Here is a 26,477-nt window from a genome sequence, read left to right on the forward strand (position 1 = left end):
TGAGATGGGACAGCTGCTTTTGATAATGCTTAGCAGGACTCAAACACTCTGGGCAGAGTGCTGCAAGCCAGAGGGAAAACTTCCCTTCCTCCCTGGAGTAGTATCTGCTCCTGCCTGCTCCAGCACAGGCCAAGCTGTCCTGGAGGAGGTCCCACATTGTCATGGGCAGCAGAGCTTGCAGGGGAGAGCTGGACCATGAGACAAATCGTGCTGACTCCATTGGGACCATATGAAAGGAGGGAGCATAAACCCACCTGCAGCCTGGTTGGAAGAGGCCTCTCCTTCACAAAGATGAGGTCCATCCCTTCTACATTTTTTCTCCTGCCCCGCCTCCTCCTCATGGCAGCATCATCTCTTCGGAGGCTGCCATTTACAATTTGTCCTGTGACAGGATGGATTAACCCTGCCTGGAGGATGCCAGACAAGTCCATGCCCAGGGAGCCCTGGAGGGTGTTCACGGTCCCCAATTTTGGCATGTTTGTGTTCAGGGGGAAAGGAGAGGAGTTCCCCGGGGACCCATCAGAGGGTCTGGACAAGTCCACTGCTGCATCGCGCCAGCCATTCAGCACAATGGGTGGATGAACATGGGTTGCTGCTAGCTGCTCCAAGCTCCTCTGTTTGGCATCTCTCTCCATCTCGAATTCATAGAGCCTCCTGTGCTTCCGCTCGTCCTTTGCAAAGGCAGGGGTCAGGAAACCTTCCTGTGTGTATCAAAGCCACAGAGAGGGTTACAGCTGCTTGTGCACTGCCCAGGGACCACAGCTCTTCAAACCAACACAGCTAACTGTCAGGCTCTTCTGCCTCTCCACAGGAGTCCCAAAGGATGCCCTTTCCCTGGGCATATCAAAATCACACCTCTTTCCCTGTGTGGGGATGGTGCAGGAGCACCCTCACGTGCACTTTGATTCCCCAAGGTGCTATAACCCTCAGTGCTCCACCAGCTGCTGGGCAGCCAGGCTGGGGTCTCAGGCCAGCCGCTTCTGTCTCTGCGCTGTGTCCAACAGTGAGAGGAGATGAGAGAGAGCAGGTGACTGATGGGGCAGTGCCCTCTCCTGCACCCTTTCGTTTGGGACACCAGGGCAGTGTCCCCTTTTCCCCCTGACCATGCTGGGTGCTCCAGCACTGACTCTGGAAGCACCTCTACAGCTGCAGAGGCTGCAGAGCTGCTGCAGAACAGCCGCCTTCCCAGGAGGGGAGCGGGGTTGGTGGGGGGTTGAGAGCACGGGCAGCTTACCAGGAGCCCTCAGTGGAGGGGACCAAGTGGCTTAAACCATGCGTTAGACACCACAAGTGGCAAGAAGAGGCAGTGAAAAGCCAGGCCCCCCTTAGGAAATTCCTGAGCACTTCTGGGCAATGCTTCACCCCAGACTCTCAAGCCTGCCCTGCCCAAGGGCCTCCCTCACCTTTTGTACCTGTGATATTAACACCCCGTTATTGAAGCTGGGATTGGGGGCTTCTGACTCAGCAAAGCTGTTCCTGCTGCTGGCATTGGTGGCTACTGCTGGAGCTGTCAGCAGGCTTTGTGTCTCAAACTGCTGGCTGGAGGAAGGCCACTTGCCCTTCAGGATGGCATGGCAGATGTTGTCAATGCGGTTGATGATCACACGATCCTGCGAACAGAATTGGATGGTGGCAGGCTGGGACTTGAATGACTGACTCATGTATGTCATTTCAGGATTTAGACAAACCCAGCCCTGGTGACCTCAGCTCGGTGGGGAACTGCTTTGGGGCAGGCGTGTCCATGGCACAGGTGCTTGGGAAGAGCACCCCAGTTAGAGCATCTGTGGGGAGCCATGTGCGGAGGACCAGGAGGCATACCTGGTGCTGTGTGAGCCACTGCTGTGAGCCACTTGCAATACAAACAGTGTTAATTTTAAACTCACCTTAGGCCATTCAGAGAAGGAGTAAAGCGTCTTCTCCTGCAGCAGCTGGGCTATGGTCGGTGCCCGGGCATCCTGAAGCTCATCGATGTCCCCAGGCAGGACAGAAGCAGAACTCTTGCTCTCTTCCTCCAAGTACTTCTCTGGACCATCTGAGAAAGCAACAGAGAATAGAGCCCATCACCTCCCTGACTCTCCTGCTCTCTCAAGGCAGGAGCAACTCCTCACACCTTCCCACCCCAGCACCCAGCTGGCTCCACAAGGGTCCCAATCCCCAACCAGTCACCAAGTAACGCAGCAGCCCTGGGTCACGGCAGGCAGCCCACACTGCTCAGGAAGAGCCAGCACTCCCCTGGGCTGAGTCTAGGGGGTTTGTATTGCAGTCGTCCCCATCCCTCACCATTCCCATAGCCCAGGCGGGCGAGGAGGAGAACACATGCCTTTCCAGAAGGAGCTGCTCACCAGGCAGTGCCCTGTGCCAGGAAGGGAAAGGCGCCCTGCATTCCATGGGATGCTCGTGGCAGAAAGGCTGCTGGGGCTCATGGTAGGGGGTTCTGGCCAGCCCTGCTGGCAAATGCAGCCACCAACCCTTTGTTCCCCAATCACATCAGCTAGAGGGCTCCAGCTCCTGCAGAGGGGAGGCCACGCTGGAGGCTTGGCAGCCCCAAGGCTTTGGCTCTGCAGGGAGGGCAGCAGGTCCCTCCCACCTCAGCCAGAGGTGACTGTCAACCAGAGGGAAGTCTCAGGACTGTACCTTGACTCTGGCTGCCACTGGCTTTCTCCCCTTCATCTCTGTTCTCACACTCTTCTTGCTTCAACCCCTGGGGCTCGGGGTGCAGGGCCTCTCTGCAGCCTGCCTGCCCTTCAGCCCCTCGGCCCCAGGCCTCCCCCCCGGCATGGGGGAGCTCTTCCCCTGGGGCCGCCAGCAGAGGTGCAGGCAGGCTGAAAGCCTGGCTCTGAGCCTGGTGCGGTGAGTGCTGCAGGGTGTTCTCCTCATCCAAGCCGCGGTCCTCCCTGCCCTCTGGCCCAGGCTCCCCCAGCCCTTCAGGTGTTCCCAGCCCCAGGGACTCTCTCTCGCCATTCACGTCTTCTGGGCAAGTGTCCTCAGGTGTAGGGAGGCCAGAGCTCTGCTCCTCACCCCCCAGTTCATCAGCCTGAGGGTCACAACCAGCCCTGGTCCTGGGACCACTCAAGCCTTCCACAACAACTGCTGCTGCCTCAGAGTTATCATCATCCTCTTCCTCCTCCTCATCTTCCTCGCTGTGGCTCTGACTTGGGCCTGACTTTGCCTCCATTCCTTTCTCCTGCAGCAGATTGATGAACCTCTGCTCAGGAGGAACTTTTATGTCATAGTTATGAAGACTGGGACTGTAGAGCCCCACACTTATGACCCCTTCCATGGCACCGTGCTCAGACAGCACTGGTGCAGGGCTGGCGAGGTCTCCCTTCTGCTGCAAGGCTTCGCAGAGCTCTGCTGGGATGCTCCGCGAAGGGTCGCTTTCAGGGGTAGAAGGTGAAGGCTCAGCTTCCTCGTTCTGACTGTCCACTCGGTCACAGCCCACCTGCAAACCCTCTAGGAAGGGAGTCTCTCTCATGGCATCTGCATCGCAGCTGGATGGATCCTCATCCCCCTCTAGCTTGCCTTCAGAGAGTTTAGCAATGCTGCTTCCAACATCTGTGCAACTTGGGCTGTCTCGGGCAAGGGAGCTTTGCTCGCTGTTACAGGCCTTCTCATCGTACATCATGCACACCAACGAGTCCGGCAGAGAGCTCTCATCATAGTTACTGGAAATTATGTCCCGGACTTTAGACATGAATGTTTCACAGTTTGCATCTGGTGGACTGCCTCCAGCCTGGCACATGGTGTTATCTACGGTTTCTAGCTTGATCTGACTTTCGGCTTCATTCTCCAGGGATTCGCAAGTCCGGTCCACCTGGCGGTACAGAGGGGAACTGTAGATTTTGGAGTTAGTCTGGTAAAGACAGCACAGGGTTTCTGGGCCTGGGAGCCCTGTTCTTTTATGCTGGGCATAGTTCCTGTATGCATCTAAAAAAGACAGCTGGGGGTCATTCATGATGTAGTAGTCAGTGCGATTCAGGCCGTGCTTGGCGGTGCCGATCAGCAGGTCCCGATCATGTTTGCCACACTCCCACCACACTGGCAGGTAGAGGCTTGGCCGGCAAAGCTTGAGCCGGTCGTGGAGCTGCGGACACTTGAGCACCTGCTCGCGCACCTTTCGCAGAAGCTCGATACGGTAGAGAGTTCTGGCAGCACGTTCCTCTGTGATAGGCTCCACGTAGATGTCGGGGTCTGGGGGACCTACAGCAGGGATAGAAAAGCCAAGGCCCCATTATACACTGTTGAGAGTTACTCAGAGGCAGTGATGAGCACGGTGAGTTTCAACTCTTGCTCAGACTGCAGGTGAGGTGGGGGGAGTGCTTGTAGCCACCGCTGAGGCTTCTTTTCCCAGTCTTACCACCTTCCATCCATTTGCCACCAAATGGACACATGGGAGTAAAATCCCTTGACTTTAGCAGCTGGACCAAGAGCGGCACTCGGCTGCAGAGGATTTCAGAGTCTTGTCTGAGCTCTGCTCCATCAGCGCCAGCAGTGCTGGAGCTGCCTGGACCTGCCAGTGGATCAGCTGCTTGGGGTCTGAGCCTCTGGTAGTCCTTCAGCAGGTTCTCAGGGAAGGGAGTCCCTCAAGTCATGCAACTCTTTTGATGAGGAACACCTACCTAAGGCATTAACACACACATCCAAGGAACTGTGTCTGAGACCAGACCTCCTGACAGGTCTGATATGAAATCCTTCCTGCTGCTGTTAGAAGCAAATTGCTTTGTGCTTAAACAGCCCCCAAGCAGTTTATCATCTGCCATGTCATGCACGGTACCAATGCATTGGGGCTCTGCAGGGCAGTCTGAGAAAACACGATGCCCTGTGTGTTGGCCAGGCTTCCCAAGCCTCCTGCGGTGGGTTCAGACTCCCTTTACCCTGTAGCAGAACTCTCTAGCCAGCTACGCCACAGCACAGGCACTGTGTGGACTCTGTCCAGCGCCAGCAGAGAGATGCTTGGAAAGAAAACAGCAATACAGATCACCCAAACAACCCCTAGCTCCAGTGTGGAGAAGGTGTGATCTGCTGCTTCTCTACTTCTCCTCCCTCACATCTAGAGGTTGCTGTCTTGGATAAAATTGATTGTGATTTCATGGGAGAGCTCCATGAGACCCGTGACAGCAGGAGCTGGAGCCCACAGGGCTGCCCTACCTTCCCATTGCGCCGAGGAGGTTGTACGTGGTGGTGACAAGGCAGCCAGAAATGGACGTGGCTTCTGCAAGCCCACAGCCTGCCTGGCATCTCACTGCCTCCAACTGTCCCCAAAACTCCTCCCTTGCTCTCCTGCTCCATGAGAGCAGCGGGACCATTTCTGACCTATGGCTACATGGACCTACCGTTACCCCTCCCATAGGCCATGCAATTTGCACTCACCATCCTCTTTCCACAGTGGGAGACCACAGACATTCTTGCACATGGCCACGAAGCTGTAGAAGTACTTCTCCAGGCTCTCATCTGTCTTCTTCTCCAGTCGAGAGATGGCTCGGAACTGGGCCCAGTCAAAGATCTTTTTCTCCTGGTCATAGATAACCCCAAAGGAGGAGACAGTGCGGTAGAAATCTGCCTGCTCCCTCCTGGTCCACCTGTGGGGCAAGGAGGAGATGTGAACACCACTGAGACATGTTCTGGTCCCAGCATGGGCAAGGCACCAGGCAGAGAGGCTCAGAGAAGACTATCTAGTTACTGCCCACCAGTTTTGGGGAGCTGCCAGGAGGAGCACACCAGGGACATCACCACAACTTGAGAACCTCTGCCTTATGGCGCATAGTGAGGAGGAGTGAAGGCCATGGGCTCTGGCTCTTGGCTCACTATTGAAGAAAAAACACTCTTGGCTGTTTGAAAAACACTAAGTGCACTTCCTGGCTGTGCTGTCAATGGGGTGCAGGCTCCAGCACCTTCTGTGAAAGCACAAACCTATCATCTCACCTACTCGCTTCCTGCCACATTGAGTTGTCTCATCACCTCCATGGGAAGGCCAACTTTCTGTACCAGGAATTAGAAAGGAAGATCCTGCAGACACAGCTCTCATCTAGCCTCTTCCAGAGGGAAACTGGGACTGGGGTTCATTGCCATAAGGGTCCCAGTAACAAACACCATCCACCCTGCTGACTCCTGAGGACTCCTGGGTGCCAGGGGTGGGTGTCACCCCCTCCCCAGTGAAGGAAAGCAGCCATGCTTATGGGGAGTTTCAGTTACAGCACTGTTAGAGCATAACTTTCACTCTGGCCTGGACCCTCTGAGCTTTCACCTCGTGGGGATCACTCAAAGAAACGATCTAGGTCAGAGATGGTGAGGAGTGTCCTGGGCAAACACAGCCCTGGGCAAACAGAGCGCAGAGAGAAACAGGCCACAGAGAACAGACCAGGGCGCAAACTGCAGGGCAAGTGCAGGAGCAGGTCACAGCAGAGAAAGGTGAGTGGCATGGGCTGAAGAAAGTTTAAGGTCAAATCTCAGCTCCTCTGAACTGCAGCTCTGAGCCAGCACCAGCAAGCAGCTGGGACATGTCAAGGGAGAGCAGAGAGGGTGACAGCACCCACAGCACACCCCAGCTGACCAAAATACACTTAGACCAGCATTTCTGCCCCTGCTCCCAGGGGCCATGAGCCCTCTGCAGTGATAATTCATTCCAAAAGGAGAATAACAGGAAGAAAGTTAATAAAAAAATCAGTGATTCAAATCAAGGAGCCGAACAGGGAGTTTGTTGAAAGCTGCCTAGGACACCCCTGTAAGGAGACCCAAAAAAAAAAAAAAAAAGCCCACAGAATTAAAGAGCAGGAAATACCAGGCTGCTGTGGTGTCCACAGCACAACCACTGATGCCCCACCTTGAAGAGGGGACAATAAAACTGGAAGAGGTCCAGATGAAGGGGAGAAGGAAGATCAGTGGGTTCGTGCAGCTTCCATACAAGGAGGCTGTGAACCGAGAGCACAGGGCAGCATAGATACCAAGTGGTTACATGGGTTCCTGCAACAGGGACAGGTTCACAGGAGACAAAGCCATCAAGGACTGTTGACCACAGAAAGCCCCTGCAGTTCAGGAAGTCCTTGGGCTGCACACTGGGGACCGGCAGTGGTGGAGGCAGCATCACCCTACCGCACACCCTCCCTGGATTCTGCAGAGAGCCACTGAGGATGCCAGGATGATCCCACCATCCTTCCACTTACTGGGATGCAAACGAAATGCGAGCACCCCGCAATGAGGTTATGCCACCATTGGGCTCCTGAGGCCATGAGCAGGAGGAGGCTAATGCAGCAGTGTGAGAGCCATGGGGGTCAGAAAGGCTACGCACGTGGGCTGTGACAGTGCTTATTCGTCACCCCTCATCCATGATGTGTCCCAAGCACACAACACTGCTCAGCAGAACCCGCTCTGCTGGGGCTGGGGGGCGATCCCTGGCCCAGCAGACGCTGAATTTGACTCTGAAGAGCTGTCCCCTCGCTCCCTTTCACCATGTCACCAGCTGCTACCCGCAAACTACAGTGGAGGCTGCTCCCCAGCTGGGCTGGCTGCCGGAGCCACAAGGCTCCCTGGCAGCTGCAAGCAGCGTTCCCTGCCCAGCAAGGACCCAGGCGCCTCTGTCACATGGGCAGCTGGCTGCAAGGACAGCTGCGGTGACATTTACCTGGGTAAATCCAGGGGAGCAAGGATTTCAACTGGCCTAAATCAGCTTTGGAAAGGACCCTCTGCTGCATTACCTTTTCTGCATTTCTTTGTTCACCGAGTCCATCTCAGAGGCTCTCCTGAACATCTCGTCCTGCAGCCAGTATCCATGGTTACCGGGCACAAGCATCTCGGCACGGGGAGGCAGCTCTTTGCGGTTGCAGCGCTGGTAGACAGTGACGAGCCTCCGCAGTCTGGCTGTGAGCGCAGATGAGACAGGCCAGCAGGATCTGTCTGAGTCGGAGCCATCCTGGGCTTCAAACATCAGCAAGGACATTAGTATTTAACGCACACTCAAAGCCACAGGTTCCTGTGTCCCTCCAGCCAGCTCCAAGAGCTCCCTCCTGCCTCACCCCTCCCGTGTGGGACACCACGGATCATAGTCATGAGTGGGGGGCTGTGGTGACCATCCGTGGGCCTCCACATCCCAAAAGCTGCTGGCTCACAGCCTCACCATGTCTGAGCTTCCTTCAGAGAGAGCCCAGAGACAGAGGTTGGGGTAGGAATGACAGCTCTGGGCTGGGCCATACATGGGAGAAGACTTCAGCTCTCTGCTCAGCAATGGGGCCAGCCAGGCCATGGCATCCGCCAGCACTGCCCGCTGCGGAGACCCTGCACGCTCATCTCATGCAGGCAACTGCATGGACAAGGGCAGGCTAATGGCTTCGCTGGAAACATTTTTTTCAGGACCCTGGCTGCCCTGCCACAGGGCCCATCCATGGGTCACACGTGACTCTGCACAGGAGGGCCCCTGACAGGAGCCTGCCCAGGTTAAGCTACCTCACCCACTAACACAGAGTAGCACGTCCTCCCAACCCAGCAGCATGCCCCTCCCACCCAGCAGTGTCTGCCTCAGCGCTCTAGCTGTGCCGTGCCAGCCCCCAGGAAGCCACACACCACGCTGCGGAAGATATGGCCTCACCTGCCACTGGCTCATCCCGCTTCTCACTGGCTTCACCCATTCCAGCAGACATGATGTCCTGCAGAAGGAAACCATCAGAGAGGGCTCTCCAGCCCTGCACAGAACCCCCCACACCTGCAGCCCACCAGGCCCTGGCAGTGTACAGGGTGGCAGGATGGGCAGGGCTGCATGTCCTGTGCCTTCGGGCTGCAGTCGCTGGCTGCCCTCAGCACATGGGATCAGAGGAGCAGGGACAGGGAAGGTGAGAGCTCAGAGGGGCAGTGCTGTCCTTTTTGGGCCTGAAGGAGAGGTCCACCACAGTGACACAGGCTGCAGTGCCGCTGCCCAGGACAGTAGCACTGTGACAGCCTCCACTGCTCAAATGAACCCTGCACCCTCCCATGCTTGCCTCATTCACTGCTTTTCCTCTCCTCCAGGGCCATTTCTTTTGGGATACCCCCAACTCCTTTGCCAGGGCCCCATGTGGCTCCTGAAGCCGTGTGAAAGCCAGCACCCCTGACTGTCCCCAGCCCTCAATCCCCCTCAGCTCCCCACAAGGCAGATGCTGCCGAGGTCCGCAGGCAACACAGAGGCAACAGCAGAAGCTGTGCTCCAGTGAGCAGAGATGTCGCAGACAGTGTGGGGCAGAGCCGTGCATGGCAAAGCCAGCACAGAGCAGGGTCACCGGCAGTGCTGGTTCCCCGGTGCCCTGCAGCAGAGCTGATAGAGCCAAGCCTGCAGTGCAGGGTGGGAGGGCAGGCTTGGCAACAGCAGACGTGCATTGATCACCGTGAATCTTGCTCACCTCCTGCTTTGGCAGCCCCTCCAGCTTTTCTCCACTGCTCTCTTCCTTTTCCATGCTGCCCCTGGGTAAGAGAGAGAATTAGTCCCCGGTAGCAGCAGCACAGCCCCCTTGGTTGTGCCAGTCGTCGGCAGGTGGGAGCGGAGAATTGGTGCTCACGCCATCCCTCCATCTCGTACTGGGAGCCAGCTCCTCCCTGCCTTCCCCCCACCCGCTGTGCTTCCTTCCTCCTCCCTGTGCACAACTCACCCCACAGCACTGCCCCACTGCTGACATGGCCCCCTGGAGTGAGCCAGACAGCCCCCGAGAGCTTGGCTCCATCCTCTGCCCACCTTTCAGCAGCATCCTGGGCCCCATCGCTGACGCCCTGCTCTGCTGAGAGCAGCTTCTCGTCCGGCATGCCCACCTTCTCCAGAAAGCACAGCGCCGGGTCTGCCCGCATGGCATTGTACCTCTCGTAACCTGCCAAGTGCCATGGGCCATCAAAAAGGAGAAAGACAGCACAAAGCCAGGTCTGAGCCTGGTTCAGGTGAACCTCCTGCTCTGTGGGACACAGCCCCCCACCTGGCTCTCACTCTGTCTGTGCTGCTGTGAGAACAATTCTCACCCCCAGAAATTCAGAACACTTTCCCAAAAGCTGTTAATTGCTCTGCAGCCCCTGGGCAGCACAGCACCCACAGCAGGTTGCAGCTGGGAGCAAACAGTCACGTAACTCCTGGAAGCTGCAGGGAGACTTCAGGACAAGGCTGGGGATGCCACAAGAGGCTCTGGCCTTCCTCCTCGCCCTTAGGTGGCAACTGCACGCTGCTCCTGGCAAACCGGAGGAGTCTGCTATGAGACCTGGCATAGCCACCCTGGGTGCTGCAGTGTGCCTGCCCCACCACCTGAATGAGCTGGCAGCACCACAGCTGCCTGCAGCCTGGGGAGAGCTGCCCTGGCCCTGTGTGGCTATGGTGCATGGCTGCGGCTCTGCCCCCTCGCACTGACATGATGTCCCCTCCAAGTATCGGAGCTCTGGCCAGGTGCTCCACTTCGGGCCCCTCTCATGCACCAGCACCCACCAGACAAGCTGGGTACACACCATGCTTGAAGACGCCGATGAGCAGGGATTTATCAGCTTCAGCGTTCCACCAGTCCACTGGGATCTCCACGTAGTCAATGTCTGGCAGCAGCACATCCAGCTCCCTGTGGCAGACAAGGTATGAATGCCCCTCTCCCAGCCTCACCAGGCACTGGAGTGCACTGGGTGCTGCTGGGCAGGGGCAGGGGGAGACAGGCACCATCACTCACTGGCTTGGGGACAGCTAATGAATGCAAGGCTGGCCTGGGGCCCTGCCATGGCCTGGTGTACATGTCTCCCTGGGGTCAGAGAGCTGAAGCCTTGGCTCCACTGCAACCCACCGCCTTCCTCATCCTCTTTCTCCAGAGATGGGGAGGCTACACAGCTCCTCTCCCCTCCTGCCCAAGCAACACCAGAGGACCGGAGATCCTATCTGATCTGAACAGCATCTCTTGGGAGAAACCACTTCAAACCTACCAGCCTCAAAAGAGCACGTCTGGTGGAATGGGCTGCAACACACCTCCGCACAGACTTGGACTGATGGAAGCTGCGCTGGGGAAGGCACCAGCCCCTGCTCTAGGAAATTAAGCTCAGCATATCACACTTCTCTCTGAAGCACCAAGAGCTGAGTCTTTGCAGGAAGGTCAGGAGCTGGCAGGCTGCAAGCTCAGTGGCATTAACAGAGTCTGTCGGCCCCGTTGTCCTCAGTGCTGGGAAGGGACTGCAGGCCACAGCGATGGGGCATGCTCTGCTCCAAGGCCTGGCCCTGGGAACCGGACACAGTCTCTGTAGGCTCTTATTTTGCATTAAAGGCCAATTTGTCAGGCAGCACATGGAGACATTTTCCTGCAGGCTGCAGGGTGTCCCCGAGCATCCTCACCACTCCCCAGGCTGACACTGCAGCCTCAGAGCTGCCTCGACAGGGCTGCTGCCATGGCCACAGTCCCTGCTCAGGCAGAGCTGCCATCCAAGGATGAAGTATTGCCTGAGTAACACCTGGGGATTTGACCACAGGGTCTGACTCGCCCGGAGCCACGGTGAGCCCAGACGTGGCTGGGCTGGATGGCTGTGGCAGTGCTTGAGCACTGCCACCACCTCCCCGAGAAGCATCACAAGGGTTCACCGTAAGGTCCCTACCTGGCGGGGGTCCCCTCGAAGGCTTTGTCTGCAGCCTCCCCCAGCACTTCAGCCTTCAGGTAGTAGAGCATTCGCACCCGCAGCAGAACCCTGTCCCGGGGCAGTAGAGAGGAACACATGCTAGCACACAGGTGCTCAGGTGCCAGCCTAGGGCCTGACCCAATGGCCCTCGCCAGAGCGTTTGTAGGGGGATGCTCTGAGGGTCAGCAAGGCCAGGGAAACCCGCTCAACACTGTGCTTCCCCACGTTGGAGGACCCACTTTCTCAAAGCAGGACAGGCATTGGCCATGTGGTGTCATGCCACAGTGCCCAGCCCTGCGATCTGCTGGGGCCCTGCAGCTGGAGGTTTGCTGCTCAGGACATGGCTCCCATTAGTTGGAGGAGCATCTGAGAGCAGTCCAGCAGCTGGACCATGGTGATCCTGCATGGGCTGTGAGCCCTTTGCAGCTCCTTCCCACCCTCCCCACACTAAAGGCTGTCAGCCCACGATCTCCACGAGCTGGCATGGGGTCCCACACTCACTTGTTGCAGTGCTGTTTGAGGTGCTTCTTGTAGCTGTCGTCATGCAGGACAACCTCGGGGTTGCAGGTGGCGAGCCAGTCCGCATTCTTTATCTCGGGAAGCAGCATCTGGTTCTTTGTCTTCTTCCCCTTCCTGCCTCTGGGCACCGGTGCTGACAAGCCTGTAACAGCAAGTGGCAGCCAGTGAGCACCATGGGCCAGGCTGGGCACCTCTGGCGCTGCAGTGCCCAGGCAGGGCAGCAGAGCTGGGGAGCTGGTGGAGGCCATGCAAAGCTCCTGGCTGCAGGTCAGCGAGCCAGGGTGGGGGAAATGCACGGGGTAAACACAGAGCATGGGAGGCTCCGCCTCCAAGAAAAACTTGGGGATCACCACAGAAACTGAACTGCTGTAATTTCTCAGTGCAATGCTGAGCCCAAAGGATAACATGGCCCCTTGATGTATAAAAATATCACACAGAAGCATGGAAGGGACCTTGGTCCTGGGCAGAGCCAGCTCTGAAGTTCACCTTATGTGGACAACACAGGGATTTGGGACAAGAGTTCAAACAAGAGGCTCCCAAATGATCAAAGACCAGAAAAGAATCCTGATGATCTGATCTGAAGGGTTGTTTCCTATTCCGTGCATCAGGAGGAGGGCTGAGTGGGAACCAGATCACTGCAGGGGGCATTTACACTTGGCAAAGATACCTAAGGGAAAAGGAATGCAGTTCCATCTGGCCGACAAAGATAAAATGAGATCCAGTGGCTGGAGCTGAAAATTAAACACATTTTCAACCTTGAAATAAGATGCGAGTTCACAACAGAACATGGAAACAAATCCTGGTAGGGTCACTATTGTTTGGAGTCTTCCAAGAGGGATGAGCTGCTTCCCTGGGCAGCTGCTTCTGAGGTAGGGTCCTGCAGATGTCCTCTCCTGCCTATGAAGGGGGAAGAAGTGCCTCAGCAGTCCCGTCCCATCTGTCTGGTCTTGTGACACCAGGGAATAAGAGAGAGCGTTGCCGTATCCTCAACACCTGCATAAAGTTTGCAGCTCCATGACAGAACAAGGGCTCCAGCCCAGGTGGCTGCTGGAGGCCTGTGGCAGGCATCAGGGCTCCTGTCCCCAGCACCGAATTCACCTGACAAACTCTGGGCAAACACTGCTTCCTCAGCAGCTTGGTATCTTCCAGGACAGGGCTGGATCAGAGCAGAGCTCTGAGCTGGGATGCCTGTGTGCTGTGCTCACCCCCCATAGTCACACGGATGCAGGATTGAGAAGGAAAAGCCCCAGGAGTCACTAGCAAGGGCTGGAGGTTGCTGTTGCTTTCTGCACATCAGGGAGGCCCGGAGCATGCCTCACCTGGTCAGCTCTCCTCAGGCTCCTTGGCGAGCCACAGGAGCACCTGCCATGTGGCTGCTCTGCACTGGAGGGTTCTGCTCTCCTCCAGCTCCTGAGGTTAGGCTAGATGGTTTTGTTGTTCCTCTGGCCAAGACCATATGGAGGTTTCACAGGTAGGAAAAGCAATTCTGAAGAGCTGATAGAGAAGCTCCTGGTTGTTTCCCTCCGCTAAATATCAAATTTTAGTGCTGTTCTTGCACTAAAGCATTCCTGAGCCCCCACTGAAACTGCGGCTTGTTTATTATTTGTCATTATCTAAATCAAGACCATTCATATCAGCCAATTTGTTTCTTACTCTTGCTCTGCTCCCCACAAGGCTCTCACATCCAGTCCCAGCGCTGCTCTGGGCAGGGCTGTGTGGCAAGGGCAGGAGGCAGCACTGCCAGAGTGGCTCACATTGTAGGAGGTGATTGGAGTAACTTAAGGAAGCCACTGAAGGCCACGTGCTCGGACTTTACACTGTAAAGCCAGTTGGACATTTCCAGACAGAAGGAAATGGTGACATCGGGTTTTAAGCACCAAGTAACATGCAGCACGCTCCCGGGGCTCAGCAACAGCACCACTCCAGAACAGCCTTCCCTGCGCTCCACCACCTTGAAACAGGAGCCCCAGGTTTCAGCCTGGCTCCCTGATGCCAAAAGCAGGCTGGAGAGTCCTAGCCTCCTCACTACTCACCTTGCACCACAGATTACAAGTGTGTAACAAGCAGCACACAGCCAGGGGGCTCTGACCACCCCGAGGGAGCGCTGTGGCCTCCCCCAGCAAGCCCTCCCAGCCCAACTCACCTGTCCTGAAAGCCACAGGATGCAGGCACTGTACTGCTAGGTCAGCACAGAGTCCTCTGACACAGAACAGGCTGTGACCACATGTCCCAGGCCACAACCCTCCAGGTAAACCAAGGAGCCAGCACTGACTCTGTCTTTGTACCATTAAAGACAAAAGTCACTGTGACTGCATGATGCTGTTTGAATGGTGGCCTCTATTTGCTGTGCTGCTCCAGCCCCAAGGGATGCCTACAGAGAGCAGACGCTGCACTGCAGCTAGGGGGGTGAATCTGCAATGCCTCACTGCCCAGGCCGAGTCAGAGACAGCAACAGAGCAGGGCTGGGGAAGGCTCTGGGTGGCCCCTGTCTGAAGCTGAGGATACACTGGAAACCTCCACCCAACAGAAGGCAGATGCAATTACAAATTGGATATGTGGTGTGATATGTGGACCTCACCACAATGGAAAATAAGCGTATGAGTCCTCTGAACAGGGAGGGCACAGCCAAACCTGAGATAAAGGGTCCTGCCAGGTGGAGTGAGATAAGGCACCATCACCTGGGTAGTATTATGCATTGCAGAGGTCTCGGGGCAAACCAACGCTGCCCCTCCAACCATCAGGGCAGGCACTGCAGACCAGTATGTCTGGGACAAGAACCATGATGAGAAGAGACACAAGCTGGTGACCTGGGGTGAGATGGCTGAAGACTGCCCCATCAGCTTCCCTGGTGCAGCCATGAGTGCTGTGCCTGGTGGTCTCAGCTGTTGATGTTAGGGCCGGGGCTGCCAACTGGCACAGGTAGAGTCACTGCACAACAATCCACTCCATGTCCTGCAATGCCCTGAGGAACAGCCAGGCACGTCTATGCTCTGAGTGGAATAAGCACCCTCACACCTATCACACCCAATGTGTTCACACGGTCACCAGTGCCCCAAGAGCTCACTGCCCAGTGTCTCCCCGTGCTGGGGAACCCTGACATTATTCACAGGCCAGAGAAAACTTAGCAGTGCCCACTTAAGGGTAGGATGCCATCTCTGCTCCCACCACAAGGCTCTCTCTGCACCAGCCATGGCACTGGGATCCAGGAAACAGCCTCCCCCACCCAGCCAGCCCCTGCCACTGGCTCTGAGGGTCAGTGTGGAGGTCAGTCCCATGGCAGCCACTTTCTCTGTGCAGAGAGAGTTGTTGTGCTCCAGCACAACTGCTTGCTGGCTGTTTCAATCAGCTCTGCTTTGAATTCTGCAGCCTCGGTCCCGTAGGGTGGCACAGTGGCGACAGGTACAGGTGCAATGGCAGAGAGAACACGCAATACCTGAGTGATTCTGCAGAGCCTGGTTCTGGCCATCCTTCGTCGGTGTGATGAGATCCCAGATAAAACTCTTAATCTTCTCATCTCCCTTGTAGTGTTTGACACAATAGACCAGCAAGGCCCGACAAATCATCTCCATGTCCTTCTCATTCAGGTGCCACTTGAACCGCCCGTGGGTCAGGATATCTTTCCAGCGTCCCCAGCTGGAACAGCAGGAACACAGACAAAGTGAACACTCCTGTGCAAGTAGAGACCTTGCCGGCACCTCTCTCCAGGAGCTTGCTCAGGGGCATGGCCCTGCCAGCTCCCCTGGATAGGGGCGTTCTGCCCCCACATTACGGGAGCAGAAGGGGGAGTGGTTTGCCCAGGCCTGAGCAGGGCAGAGGCAGGAGCACACTCTGGAAGCACTGACTGCCAGCTCATGCTTTGCTCCCCTAACTCTTCTTCCATCCCAAATGTTCACTTAGAGCCCAAGTCCCACCAGGGAGGTCACTGCTGGGAAGAGGGAACACAGCAAGCAGGACCGACAGAAAGTGGCTGGGGCAGCCAGTGGCCCATGTGTGCACTGGGGCAGCTGGAGGCTGTGGCTGTGCTCTCTGGGAGGGGGTGAGACTCACCCAAATATAAGCAGGTTCTTTTCAACGCGGAAGCACTCAGCCCGCAGGTACCGCCGTGTCTTCTCGTTGAAGCGCCGCGAGCGCGTGGGTCGTTCATCTGAGTCACTGTCCAGCTCAGAGAACTCCATCAGCTCGTCCTCTTCGAAGGAGTTGTAGTGTTTGGTTTGCTTCCGCACCCGGGGCCTGTCAATGACCAGGCTCTCCTACGAGGGACAGAGAGAGCAACACACTCAGGTATGGGCAGAAACACCTGCCTTCCATCAGGGCACAGCATGTCCACTTCTCCACACTGCCACCCTGCTCTGCTCATGCCTCTGGCTTCCGGCTTCCCAGCCCTGTGGCTAGCCATCACCTTCCCACTGGGATACCTGCTCCAAATTACCTGCGTGTAGCTCTGCCTGCACACACGAGACAATTCCTGGCCAGCACAAAATTCAGCCTGAACAATGGCAGGCTGAAAATCAGGCCCTCTGGGTTCAAACTGCTGACAACCAACAGCTGATTCAGCTCTGAATCATACTCCTGGCCCTCCCAGCACTGCCTGTGCTGAGTGCTGCGCTGGAGGCGGTGTGATTTCTGTGTTGGGGGATAGGTGGACTGGAAAAGGATAGGCAGCTTCTAAGAATGTGCAGAAGGGAGCAATATGAAATTAAAATAGCATGTACCTGCCTCCTCTCCTTCCTCCCACCCTGTCGAATGAATCCATGTCACCTAAATCTGCCTGGATTTCAAGCATGTGGGACCCCGCCTCCCCCCCATTCTCCCTGCTAGATCGGTGAGCTCTGCAGAGCTATGGGGCCTCCACCTTGCTGCTGTCTAACACCATCTCTACAGTGTTGCTGCCTTAGCTGGAATTTCGGCAGGCCCTGGGGCCACACTGAACCAGCTACAGCACCCTGAGCTCAATGGAGGAGCTGGGAGGAAAGGCCCAGGTTGCAGCCGAGCCCGTGAGCTCAGCAGTGCCAGCGGAGAGATGGGACCCCATCTGTCCACTCCTGCCTCCCGACAGGCAGAGTCACCAACCCTCCCAGCTCCATCTCAGAGCTCAGCTAGAGAGCTCCTTTTGTGGGCAGAGCAGGCAGGGGCCAAGAACAAGGATGTTGCCCCCGGGAAATGCTCCCCAGAGGCACGTGGGGAATGTCCAGCAGCTCTGCTACCATGCCAGGAGAAGCCAAACACCGGCTTGCCAGAGCTCCAGCTACTGCGTTTGCCCACAGCCACTGCTGGGAAGGAGCCAATTTGCCAGTGAGGGCAAGAGCCGAGACTCCGGGAGCATCCATTTACAGTCTGCAACCCCCTCACCCAGACACGGTGACAGATCCACTTGGCTTTACTCCTTGTTCCCATACCTGAAGGCAGGACAGCAGGGCTGCAAACGCTGACAGAGGGAGTGGCACAATCCAAACCTGTCCCCACTTGCTCCATCAGGCCAGGAGAAGCCCTGGGCAGCTCCCTTCATTGCTATTCACATTCAGCTTTTAGAGAGATTTGTTCCTAAAGCAACACCTGGCTATTAAGCCTGACCCAGATCATCTTCAAACAACCCCCCAGGCTCAGGTAAATGTGGCTAGTATTCAGCTGGATATAGAAAATATCCAACAGGCAGCCCGAGGGAGCATTTGACACTGTAAGAGCAGGAGAAAGTACCAGAGGAGTTGCCCAAGCTGCAACTCCTCTCGTGACAACCCTTGCGCTGTCAGGGCCAAACACAACTGGCCTGGATGACCTCACTTGCACAGCTCCTGCTCAGAGGAGTTAAGCAAGAGGGAGCATTTGCAGACATCGTGCAGGGCTGTGTCCATCCCCTGAGGCACTGAGCCCTGGGCAGCCCCTTCCCCAGCCTGCTCTAATCTAGGACAGAGCTCTGAGACCCAAACCAGACCAAGCACCCAAACACAGTGATGCTCTGACAAACCCAGTGCCACAGCCACGATATTCAACCTCCCTGCAACCTGCCTTCATTTGTGAGTGCAAATGAGGTGGGGAAGCAGCACAGCATGGTCACAGCCCTCACAGTATTGGTGTGTTCACCAGAAAGAGACATCTCTTCTGCAAAGAGGTGTTGCCTTCCAGCCAGCACCCATCGCCTGCTCCAGCCCAGCCAGTACACTGCTCCCACTACAGCACCACAGCCCAGTGTTTGCTCAGCAAGGGCCCCCAGTTCCAGGGGTGCCCTCATATCCATGTGAGAGGCTGGGACCTGAGGGTGCCAGTGTGCCTGACACAAGCCTCTTGATCAGCAGTGTCTAAGCACTGTCATGCCACTGCAGCTCCTCAAAACCCTCCCGTGCTGCTGCTGGAACCCACACATTAAATGTTATGAATAAATCACAACAGAGAAGCGTGGTTATTATGGTTACGACCTCAGCATTAAACAGGACCATGTGACGCACAACCGATTCCAGGGACCTGCCTGCTCTGATGTTACCTGCTCCCCACCAGCCACAACTAATTGCAAGCCCACTTTGCTTCTAGGTCACTAAATGGCTGGACTTGGTGCTGGGTTGAAGGTTCCCTGAACAGGCCCACGGATGCTATGGCCCTGCAACAGGCCTGGAGGGCTACCCAGGGGGAGGAGAGGGAGCCCTGGCCAATGGGCACAGTCGCATGCAGCACAGCTTCCTCTCTGCCTGCTGCCAGAAAAGCCAGGGTGCCCTGCCAAGCTTCACCATGACAAAGACCACCTCCTGAGCCATCGAGACCTGGGGTGGTGGGAGCCAGGGGGCTGTGGTGAAACAAATGTGCCCGGCACTGCAAGCTCCAGGGCTCGAAAGGCTGGAGTATACAAACTCATGTCAGCTCGCCAGGCCTCCTCCAGAGTGGCCAGGCCAAATGCTTCCCTCTGCCCAGGGTGCCAGGGTTCACGTGGACATGGGTTTGGGCTGGAGAATGGTTACACAGCTTCCCCCTAGCATAGGAAGAGCCTTGCTCACCCGACCAATCCCCAGCCACAGCAAGAGCTGGCACTTGGGCCCCTTTGTGCCCTGCCAGGGCACACAGCAGCTTGGCCCTGGCGTGCCTGGAGCTAACAAAGGTCTCTGGGCTTGGTGAGACAGCCAGGGAGCCAGGAGATCAGAGCTGGCACCTGCAGGGCAGCATGGGACCATCCTGGTACTACTCCATGCTGGAGCCCCAGCCCCAGCTGCCCAGGCTGCCAGCACCCAACCAGGCTGGCACTGGGAGGCACTCATGCCTGCCTGTGCTGTGGGGAACTCCAGCACAGCTCCAGCTTACACACAGGCAGTCACACCAGTCTGCTGGGTTCACAGGCATGCCATTGCACTGGCTGTTTCATCCACTCCTCCCCTCACACGCTGCCAGCCCCAACTGTTGCCCCTTAACCGGGCTTGGGCATAGCTGGGAGCACAGACTGAGCACCCTGAAATACCAGGTAGAAACAGCCCAACATGTGGCTAAAGTAATCAAGGCTTCAGCCAACACTCATGGGTCAGTCTTCCGTTGCAGTAATTACTGACGCCTTAACACATACCCCTTCGTGAGCCCAGCAGAAGCACACAAGCACACAGCTCCTGCCTGGTGACCACACCGCATGGTGTCAGATCAGTTGTGGGGCACACAGGACACGAGCTGGATCCTACCTTTTCATTCTTGGCGTCTGTATCAAGCTCTGCTATCTTGGCCCACTTTTGCCAGAAGTTGGGGTCATCTAAGGAAATGTCAGTTCTGTTTCCTGATGCTACAAAACTGGCCTGGGATTGAAAGAAGAGGAGTGAACAGGGTGCAATCCACCATCCAGATGTGCCTTCCCCCATATAGAGATCCCCAACACATCTGTCTGCAGTGCACAGTCTTGCTGCCATGGGGTGTTACACCCCATGTTGACACATGTCACAGGGCTCTTTGTTTCCTTAAGGGAGCTGAACCCCTCTCTTCTGCAGTCCTGCCTGACCTGTTGGAAATGGAGCCTGGGCTGTGCCATCTGCAAGAGGAGGAGGGACAGATGGCCCTTGGTGCCCCCAGCAGACACCAGCCACGAGCGTGGCACAGACCTTGCTCCTCAGGCTCTCTCCTATGGGGATGTCAGGGCCCCACAGCACACAGCTTCCCATGGCACAGCAGCACCCAGCTTCAGGCATTGTGCAGGCCAGCAGCCAGGTCCCGCCAGGACCCTGGGGGTCTCCCCATGGAGCCAGGTCCCATAGCAGCAGGAAAGAGAAAGATGGGCTGCAGTGCTGGAGCGCTGTGCTGATGGTACCACAACGCCTTCCCACACCACTGGCAGCCCACATCTCCACCTGCATTTCTGCCTGGCAAAGCAACACACCAAGGCAGCACTCGTGTCCGAAAGGGCAGGGGAGGTGACAGACTCCAGATGAAATAAGCTCAGCCCATAAGTAGGTGATGAGCCCAGCTCAGGACTGGATCTCCCCCAGGCTTTGGACTCATCCATCCTCCCCAAGGAGAGGCCTGACCCTGCCCACAACAGCTCTGGGCATGGCCTGCTGCCACAGCCAGGAGTCCTCAGCCCATCAGAAGAGCAAGCCCTCCAACCTGCAGTGCACCAACTGGAACACAAGAGCAGCTCTGCATCCATCCACACTGCTGGCCCAGTGACAGAGCACACCCTGGCACTGCCCGGCACCTGGAGGACAGCCCCTGCCCTGCCTTCTCACCAGCCTGAGCCAGCTTCAAAGGGAAAGTGGAAGCCGCCAAGCTGAACCCTCCTGGGCAGCCTCACATCACCTGCTCAGGCTGGTGGCCCCCTCCTCAATGCTCTGCTGACCACCAGTGAGACAGGAGACCATGCTGCTGCTGTGCCCCAGCAAGGTCTCACTCCTGGGTGCAGCAGGACAGGCAGGAGAGCTTGGCCTCCATGCGGACATGTCTCAACACACAGGTAAGAGATCAGCCCACCACTACTGCCCTGTGCACTCCCAGCATGTCCCCCACCACCCTGGGGGGAGTCCCCCTTCCCTCCTGATGGAGCACAGCACACCTTGGCAAAGGTGGAGCCCTTCCCCTCCGACTGGATCGTGATGGTCTGTGTCCTGCGCTGGAGGATCTGATCAATGTCTTCCTCACAGAACTTCGATCCTTCATCCTCCTCATCCATAAGAGCGCCGTAGGCACCTTTCCGCAGCAGGTCCTCCACCTCCATCTTTGAGAGCTGCTGAACCTGCCCAAAACACAGGCACCAACCTGGCCAGCTGCGCTGGGCAATGCACAGCAGACAGCTCTTCCCTCTGCCCCAGGGGGAGGGCAGAGATGCTCCAAGCCAACCCAGATGTCCCACTGCCACAGCAAAGAGGTCACTTCAAAATGTTGAGGGACTGTCAGGAATTTCAGTCCATGTCACCCAGACACAGCACCACATGTGTCCCCCAACCCCGTGGCAGTGCAGGTACAGCCTGCCAGGCTAAAGAGCAGCAATGCAAGTGTGTGGGACTGGGCTCTCCCTCCCCAGAAGCCTGCCCAGGTCTCTGCTCCAACCCCGCAGTGACTTGCAGGGGAAGGAAGAGAGCTCTCCTGCAGCACCCCTCACCTAGTCCCACTCTGACAACCAACCTACCCCGTTGGTGCTGCCCTTGCGGTTGATGTCCTGCAGCACAGCCTTATCCAGGCCCAGCTTCAGGCTGGCCTTGTCGAACATCTCCCGCTCGTAGGAGTTCCTGGTGATGAGGCGATAGACTTTCACCGCCTTGCTCTGCCCGATCCGGTGGCAGCGAGCTTGAGCCTGGGAGTGCAGAGGGCAGAGTCAAGCACAGTGAGCCCAGCAGGATGAGGACCGTGTGGCTTGTGGCACCCTGCACCAGCCCACCCACCACTCACCCCCCTGAGCCACAGTCAGCTCCCACCCACCAGAGCACCCTCATCTAGTGCCTGTGGCTGACCTCGTACGGCTCTGGCAGCGGGTGCTGGTTAGCACCAGGCCTGTGCGGTTGTGAGGCAGGAATCAGAGACCCCTGCACTCCTGGGCAAGGACACAGGGCTCAGGCCGGAGCCTTGGCTCTCTGCAGGTGGGGGGCACCCACCACTTCACCCTCTCCAAAACCAGGTATGGACAAAGCGTTGCCTGCTCTGTGGCCCACCCGTGCTTTTAGAGCCACACCATGGTCTCCCCCATGACACGTCCCCTCTGCCTGCACCCCTGCTGACTCTCCCAGCATGGCATCCCGTGCCCAGTACAGCCAGGTGCTGCTGCCCTTCCTTCCCTGGCTGGCACTAGTGATGGGAGCCGTGCTGCAGGACCTCCCAGCAGCCTGTCCCGGCCCAGCCCATTACCTGTAGGTCATTCTGTGGGTTCCAGTCTGAATCAAAGATGATGCAGGTGTCGGCAGCGGTCAGGTTGATGCCCAGCCCGCCCGCACGCGTGCACAGAAGAAAGACGAAGCGATCCGAGTCGGGCTTACAGAAGCGGTCGATGGCAGCTTGGCGCAGGTTCCCACGCACCCGCCCATCAATGCGCTCATAGGTGTACCTGCTCCAAGAAGAGAAAGGGCAAGAGCAGGGTCACAGCAGGGCCTGAACCGGCTGCAGCTTACAAACCCCTTCTTGCTCCTTCCCCTGGGCTGTGTGTGGGCATGCAGGCAGCCGGGACTTACTGGCAGGACCTGTGCGCAGGTGGAGGCTCAGGCCCCATTAGCCTGTGTGCACTGCGGTTGTTCCCAAAAGTTGTTCATCATGGCAAAATCATCATGATCCCACACACAGTGCATGGCTATGGTGCTCATGGTAACCAGGACCAAGGGAATGGCCTATTTCCATTTGGTTACTCCTAGGGCTTGCCCCAGGCAACGCAGAATGGACAGGTCAGAGCTGCCCAGCTTTGGGGTCTCTGCACCCACCAGCAGTAGCCTGTAACTCAGATCTTTTGGTACGTGGGCACAGAATGGCCAAACCCCCACCCTGGGCTGTTTCCACTCTGTATCTACAGTGCAGGATGGAGGTGATGTGGAGGAGCTGTGGTGAATGCTGAAGCCTGTACTAACCGCCTCTGAATGAGATAGTCTTCCAGGATGTCGAGGCAGCGCACCATCTGGGAGAAGATGAGCACCTTGTGCCCACCAGCGATCAGCTTGGGAAGCAGCTTATCAATGAGCACCAGCTTCCCGGCTGCCTGGATCATTGCCTGCAGCTGAAAGTCTGGTGCCTCTGGGCTGTGTGTTTTACGGAAGTCTTCCAGGATCTTCTCCTCCGCCCCTGCCAGGTGAAAAGGGACGTGAGTTCATGGCAAGGCTAGCAGTGCAGCTGCCCCCAGCCTCCTGTCCAGAGCAACAGCAAGCCACCATGCAAGGAACAGAACCCACGCAGTCAATCAGATCTAGGGAGGTTGGCTAGAGACCTCCAGAAGCCCCTCCACTCCTTCAACTCTACTCCTTCTTCAGAGCTTGCACCAGCTTTTGGCAGAACAAGCCAGGCTGGGACGTTAGAGAGGGTCCCACATCAGAACACCCCCAAACATAGCAAGCCTCACAAGACCCTGAGGTGCCTACCAGCAAGCAGCACTTGTAGGCAGCTGGGCTGCCCGTGAGGGCAACAAGGCAGATCACTGCATCCTGTGCTGGGCCTGGATGTACAACCACACCAGCAGCAGATGACATGAGGGCCTGAGCTGGCTCCCAAGCTGGGTGAGCTCTGCGGGTAGTGACCAGTAAATGTTGCAGTGATATCCATCCCCCCCACACCTCCTGTGCACAGCCCTCACCATTGATGAGATACGGGTGATTGCAGCATTTCCGCAGCTCCATCATGGTGTTGATGAGGTTGGGCATATTGTGCTGGTTGGCACCCTTGGAGAGGAAGGAGAAGTTCTTCTCCAGGATGGCCCGGTAGTATTTCTTCTGGATATTGGTCAGCTCCACTTCAATGATGGTCTCCTGCTTGGGTGCCAGATTCTTCTCTACATCATCCTTCAGCCGCCGCAGCATCATGGGCTTCAGGATGGATTGCAGCTTCTTCACCTGCCAGAGCAAGTGCAGAGGTTCACTGCCCTCCCTACCTGGCAAGCACATGGTGACAACAGCGGAGGGGCCTGCAACACTAGAGCCTCCCCAGGCTGGAAACCCACTACAAATGACCCTGAAGCAGGTGCTTTGCTGACAGCCAGGACAACTTCAGGGCCTGGCTTCCTTGGGGCAGGCATGTGAGTGATCAGCCCTGGGCCACGAACTCCAGACACTTCTGCTGCTGGCAGCTTTGGGTAAATGTGTCTGCTGTAGGAGGAGAGCTGAGAGCTTTGATAGCAGCTGAAATGATGGTTGCTCCACGTGCCCATGCCTGCTCCCTCAGAATGATGATCTTTGTGCAATCTCCACTTAAGCCACACTCAAATGGCAGCGAGACAGCCCAGGGGACTGAGCTGCTTTCCATTACCCATGCTCAAGGAAAAACTTTGGAGGACAGCTCCCCAGGGGAACCTGACAAGGGTGACTGACATATGGACTTACTGATCTCCTCACTCCCCCTACACTCCTGTTGGTCTCAGGGACAGACCAGGTGGGAAAGCCAGGTGAGCTGTGCTGCCCAGGCATGCAAGGGGCAGTAGGGAGCTAGGTGGGGAGCAGATCACTGCCTTGACACAGGCTGGTCTCCTCTTTCCAAAGCAGCGTTGGGGGCTTTGTCACAACTTCGCTTCTCCTGGCCTGAGGAGTCCTATTCACTTCCATGAAGCACATGTCTGAGTGCGAGCCTGACCATGCGTCCCAGCCACCTGTGTTAACAGTCACCAGCGTCACTCTTCTAGGTACCTGCTCCTCTGTCTTCAGGTCTCCAAACTCGTCCAGGAAGGCTGTCTCTGAGGGGAACTGCTGTGGCTCCAGGAAATTCAGGAGGCTGAAGAGCTCCTCCACCGAGTTCTGCAGGGGGGTCCCTGTCAGCAGCACCTTGTGCTCCTGGGTATACACAGAAAACAGGTTGAGGACTCAGACCCACTGGCTGAGTCCAAGGGGTCCCAAGAGCACAACGCTCCTTGTCTTCCAGTCTCAGGAACACTCTGGGTGGCCTGGGGGCACAGACATTCCCTGAAAGGCTCCCCTGGCCATGGTGGCAGCCCTGACCCAGCCACTGCCAAAAAACAGTCTTGTGACTCCCAGGATGCTCCCCTGGGTGTGTCCCAGTCCAGCTCTGTGCAGCAACAACAGCCAAAACTGAGAATCCTACACTGTCCCCAGGCTTCAGCCCTGCCCTGTCACAGGGCCCTCAGGCAGGGCTGTGCTGGCACCAGACAGGGACGCTGACAGAGCCTAAGCTTCTGTGCACCTGGGGGCAGGATGTCCCTCTTCAGGACTCAGGGAGAACAAGAGGCAACATGGTCCAGAGCCATGTGATACTGAGGGGCATCAGGGACCTGCTGCTAGGCCCAGTGTGAGCAGGGTGCTCCGAAATCAGCAGGGGCATGTATGACTGTCATGTGCACTGGGAACAAGGAGAAGCTTTTATTAGAGGTTCACCATGTAGGTACATGTGCAATAAAAAGAGACAGGGGTCCAGACAACCCCTCAAGACCTGGGGGTGTGAGGAGCAGATGACCCCTCAAGGAAAACACATTCCCTTCCATGCATTCACACCATGGGCTCTGGCTTCAGGCACCACCGGGTGCTGCCTCCCGGGGCGCACCAGCTGCTCTGTCCCAGCAGTGCCAGAGACTTGGGTGCTTGCTCACTGCTCAGGCTAATCCTCCTGCCCAGCCTAATGCAGGAACATCCCCAAGAGCCACCAGCTATGAAAGAAGGGCAATTGTAAGGTGGGAGGCTCCCACAGGACTTGTACAAAGGAAGGTGATGGTTACAAAGTGGGGGCAGCAGCAACCCTGCTTTGCCCCAGGCTGCTCACAACCCAGCAGGGACCTGCACAAGACACAAGGTCACAGGGAAACAGCAGGGTCTTTGGGAACTGGAGACATAAGACTAAGAATTTTCAGAGGCCTGCCCAGCTACAGGTGAGAGTGATGGAAGCTGGGTAGGGCTGGGAGATCCAATAGGCCTGATGGCCCTTGGTCCAGCAAACCAAGTGCTGCCTTTCCCACGGCTGGAAAGGAGCTGGACATCCAAATTCATTTCTCAGAGAAGCTCACTGATCCCTTCTTCACCATGCACAGTCCTGCACCTCCATCCCTGGCACAGACTGGTCCTATGTTTGCAGAGCAGTAAGAAACCAGCTTGATTACTGTAGCCCTGTTCACCGCAGGGACAAGGCACACCACAGCCAGAGGATGGTGTGCGTGGCTGGTCAGCAACTGCCTCTGTGTGCTGCAGCAGCCTAAGCTGTGCTGCAAGGCCAGGCAGTGCTCTGTCAGGGAGTGTGCACATGGGGGGACTTACTTGGCCTGCTGTGGGTTAATATGCCACTTCAGCAAAAAGAAACTTGTGATGGCT

At 56.9% G+C, this 26,477-nt stretch overlaps 1 protein-coding gene across 10 annotated transcripts in view; it reads right to left on the reverse strand.

Moving 5' to 3' along the window:
• The window catches only part of CHD6 (chromodomain helicase DNA binding protein 6), a 98,575-nt gene that overhangs the window by 9,264 nt on the left and 62,834 nt on the right, over nucleotides 1–26,477 (reverse strand). For 8 of the 10 annotated variants that reach the window (XM_069808423.1, XM_069808433.1, XM_069808385.1 and 5 more), the window contains 21 exons: nucleotides 24,852–24,995; nucleotides 23,810–24,065; nucleotides 23,094–23,304; nucleotides 22,387–22,582; nucleotides 21,674–21,838; nucleotides 21,101–21,280; nucleotides 19,743–19,853; nucleotides 16,144–16,346; nucleotides 15,530–15,729; nucleotides 12,079–12,238; nucleotides 11,557–11,646; nucleotides 10,441–10,544; nucleotides 9,692–9,821; nucleotides 9,363–9,423; nucleotides 8,579–8,636; nucleotides 7,692–7,911; nucleotides 5,371–5,579; nucleotides 2,635–4,200; nucleotides 1,884–2,032; nucleotides 1,404–1,610; nucleotides 255–701 (listed from right to left, as the gene is read on the reverse strand). In XM_069808423.1, the coding sequence (XP_069664524.1) occupies nucleotides 255–701; nucleotides 1,404–1,610; nucleotides 1,884–2,032; nucleotides 2,635–4,200; nucleotides 5,371–5,579; nucleotides 7,692–7,911; nucleotides 8,579–8,636; nucleotides 9,363–9,423; nucleotides 9,692–9,821; nucleotides 10,441–10,544; nucleotides 11,557–11,646; nucleotides 12,079–12,238; nucleotides 15,530–15,729; nucleotides 16,144–16,346; nucleotides 19,743–19,853; nucleotides 21,101–21,280; nucleotides 21,674–21,838; nucleotides 22,387–22,582; nucleotides 23,094–23,304; nucleotides 23,810–24,065; nucleotides 24,852–24,995 (5,067 nt within the window). The remainder of the gene's footprint in view (nucleotides 1–254; nucleotides 702–1,403; nucleotides 1,611–1,883; nucleotides 2,033–2,634; nucleotides 4,201–5,370; nucleotides 5,580–7,691; nucleotides 7,912–8,578; nucleotides 8,637–9,362; nucleotides 9,424–9,691; nucleotides 9,822–10,440; nucleotides 10,545–11,556; nucleotides 11,647–12,078; nucleotides 12,239–15,529; nucleotides 15,730–16,143; nucleotides 16,347–19,742; nucleotides 19,854–21,100; nucleotides 21,281–21,673; nucleotides 21,839–22,386; nucleotides 22,583–23,093; nucleotides 23,305–23,809; nucleotides 24,066–24,851; nucleotides 24,996–26,477) is intronic. The other 2 variants (XM_069808404.1, XM_069808457.1) reach the window with 1 other exon arrangement.

This window comes from Haliaeetus albicilla, chromosome 2 (genome assembly GCF_947461875.1).
Source record: "Haliaeetus albicilla chromosome 2, bHalAlb1.1, whole genome shotgun sequence".
NCBI classification, from domain to species: Eukaryota; Metazoa; Chordata; class Aves; order Accipitriformes; family Accipitridae; genus Haliaeetus; species Haliaeetus albicilla.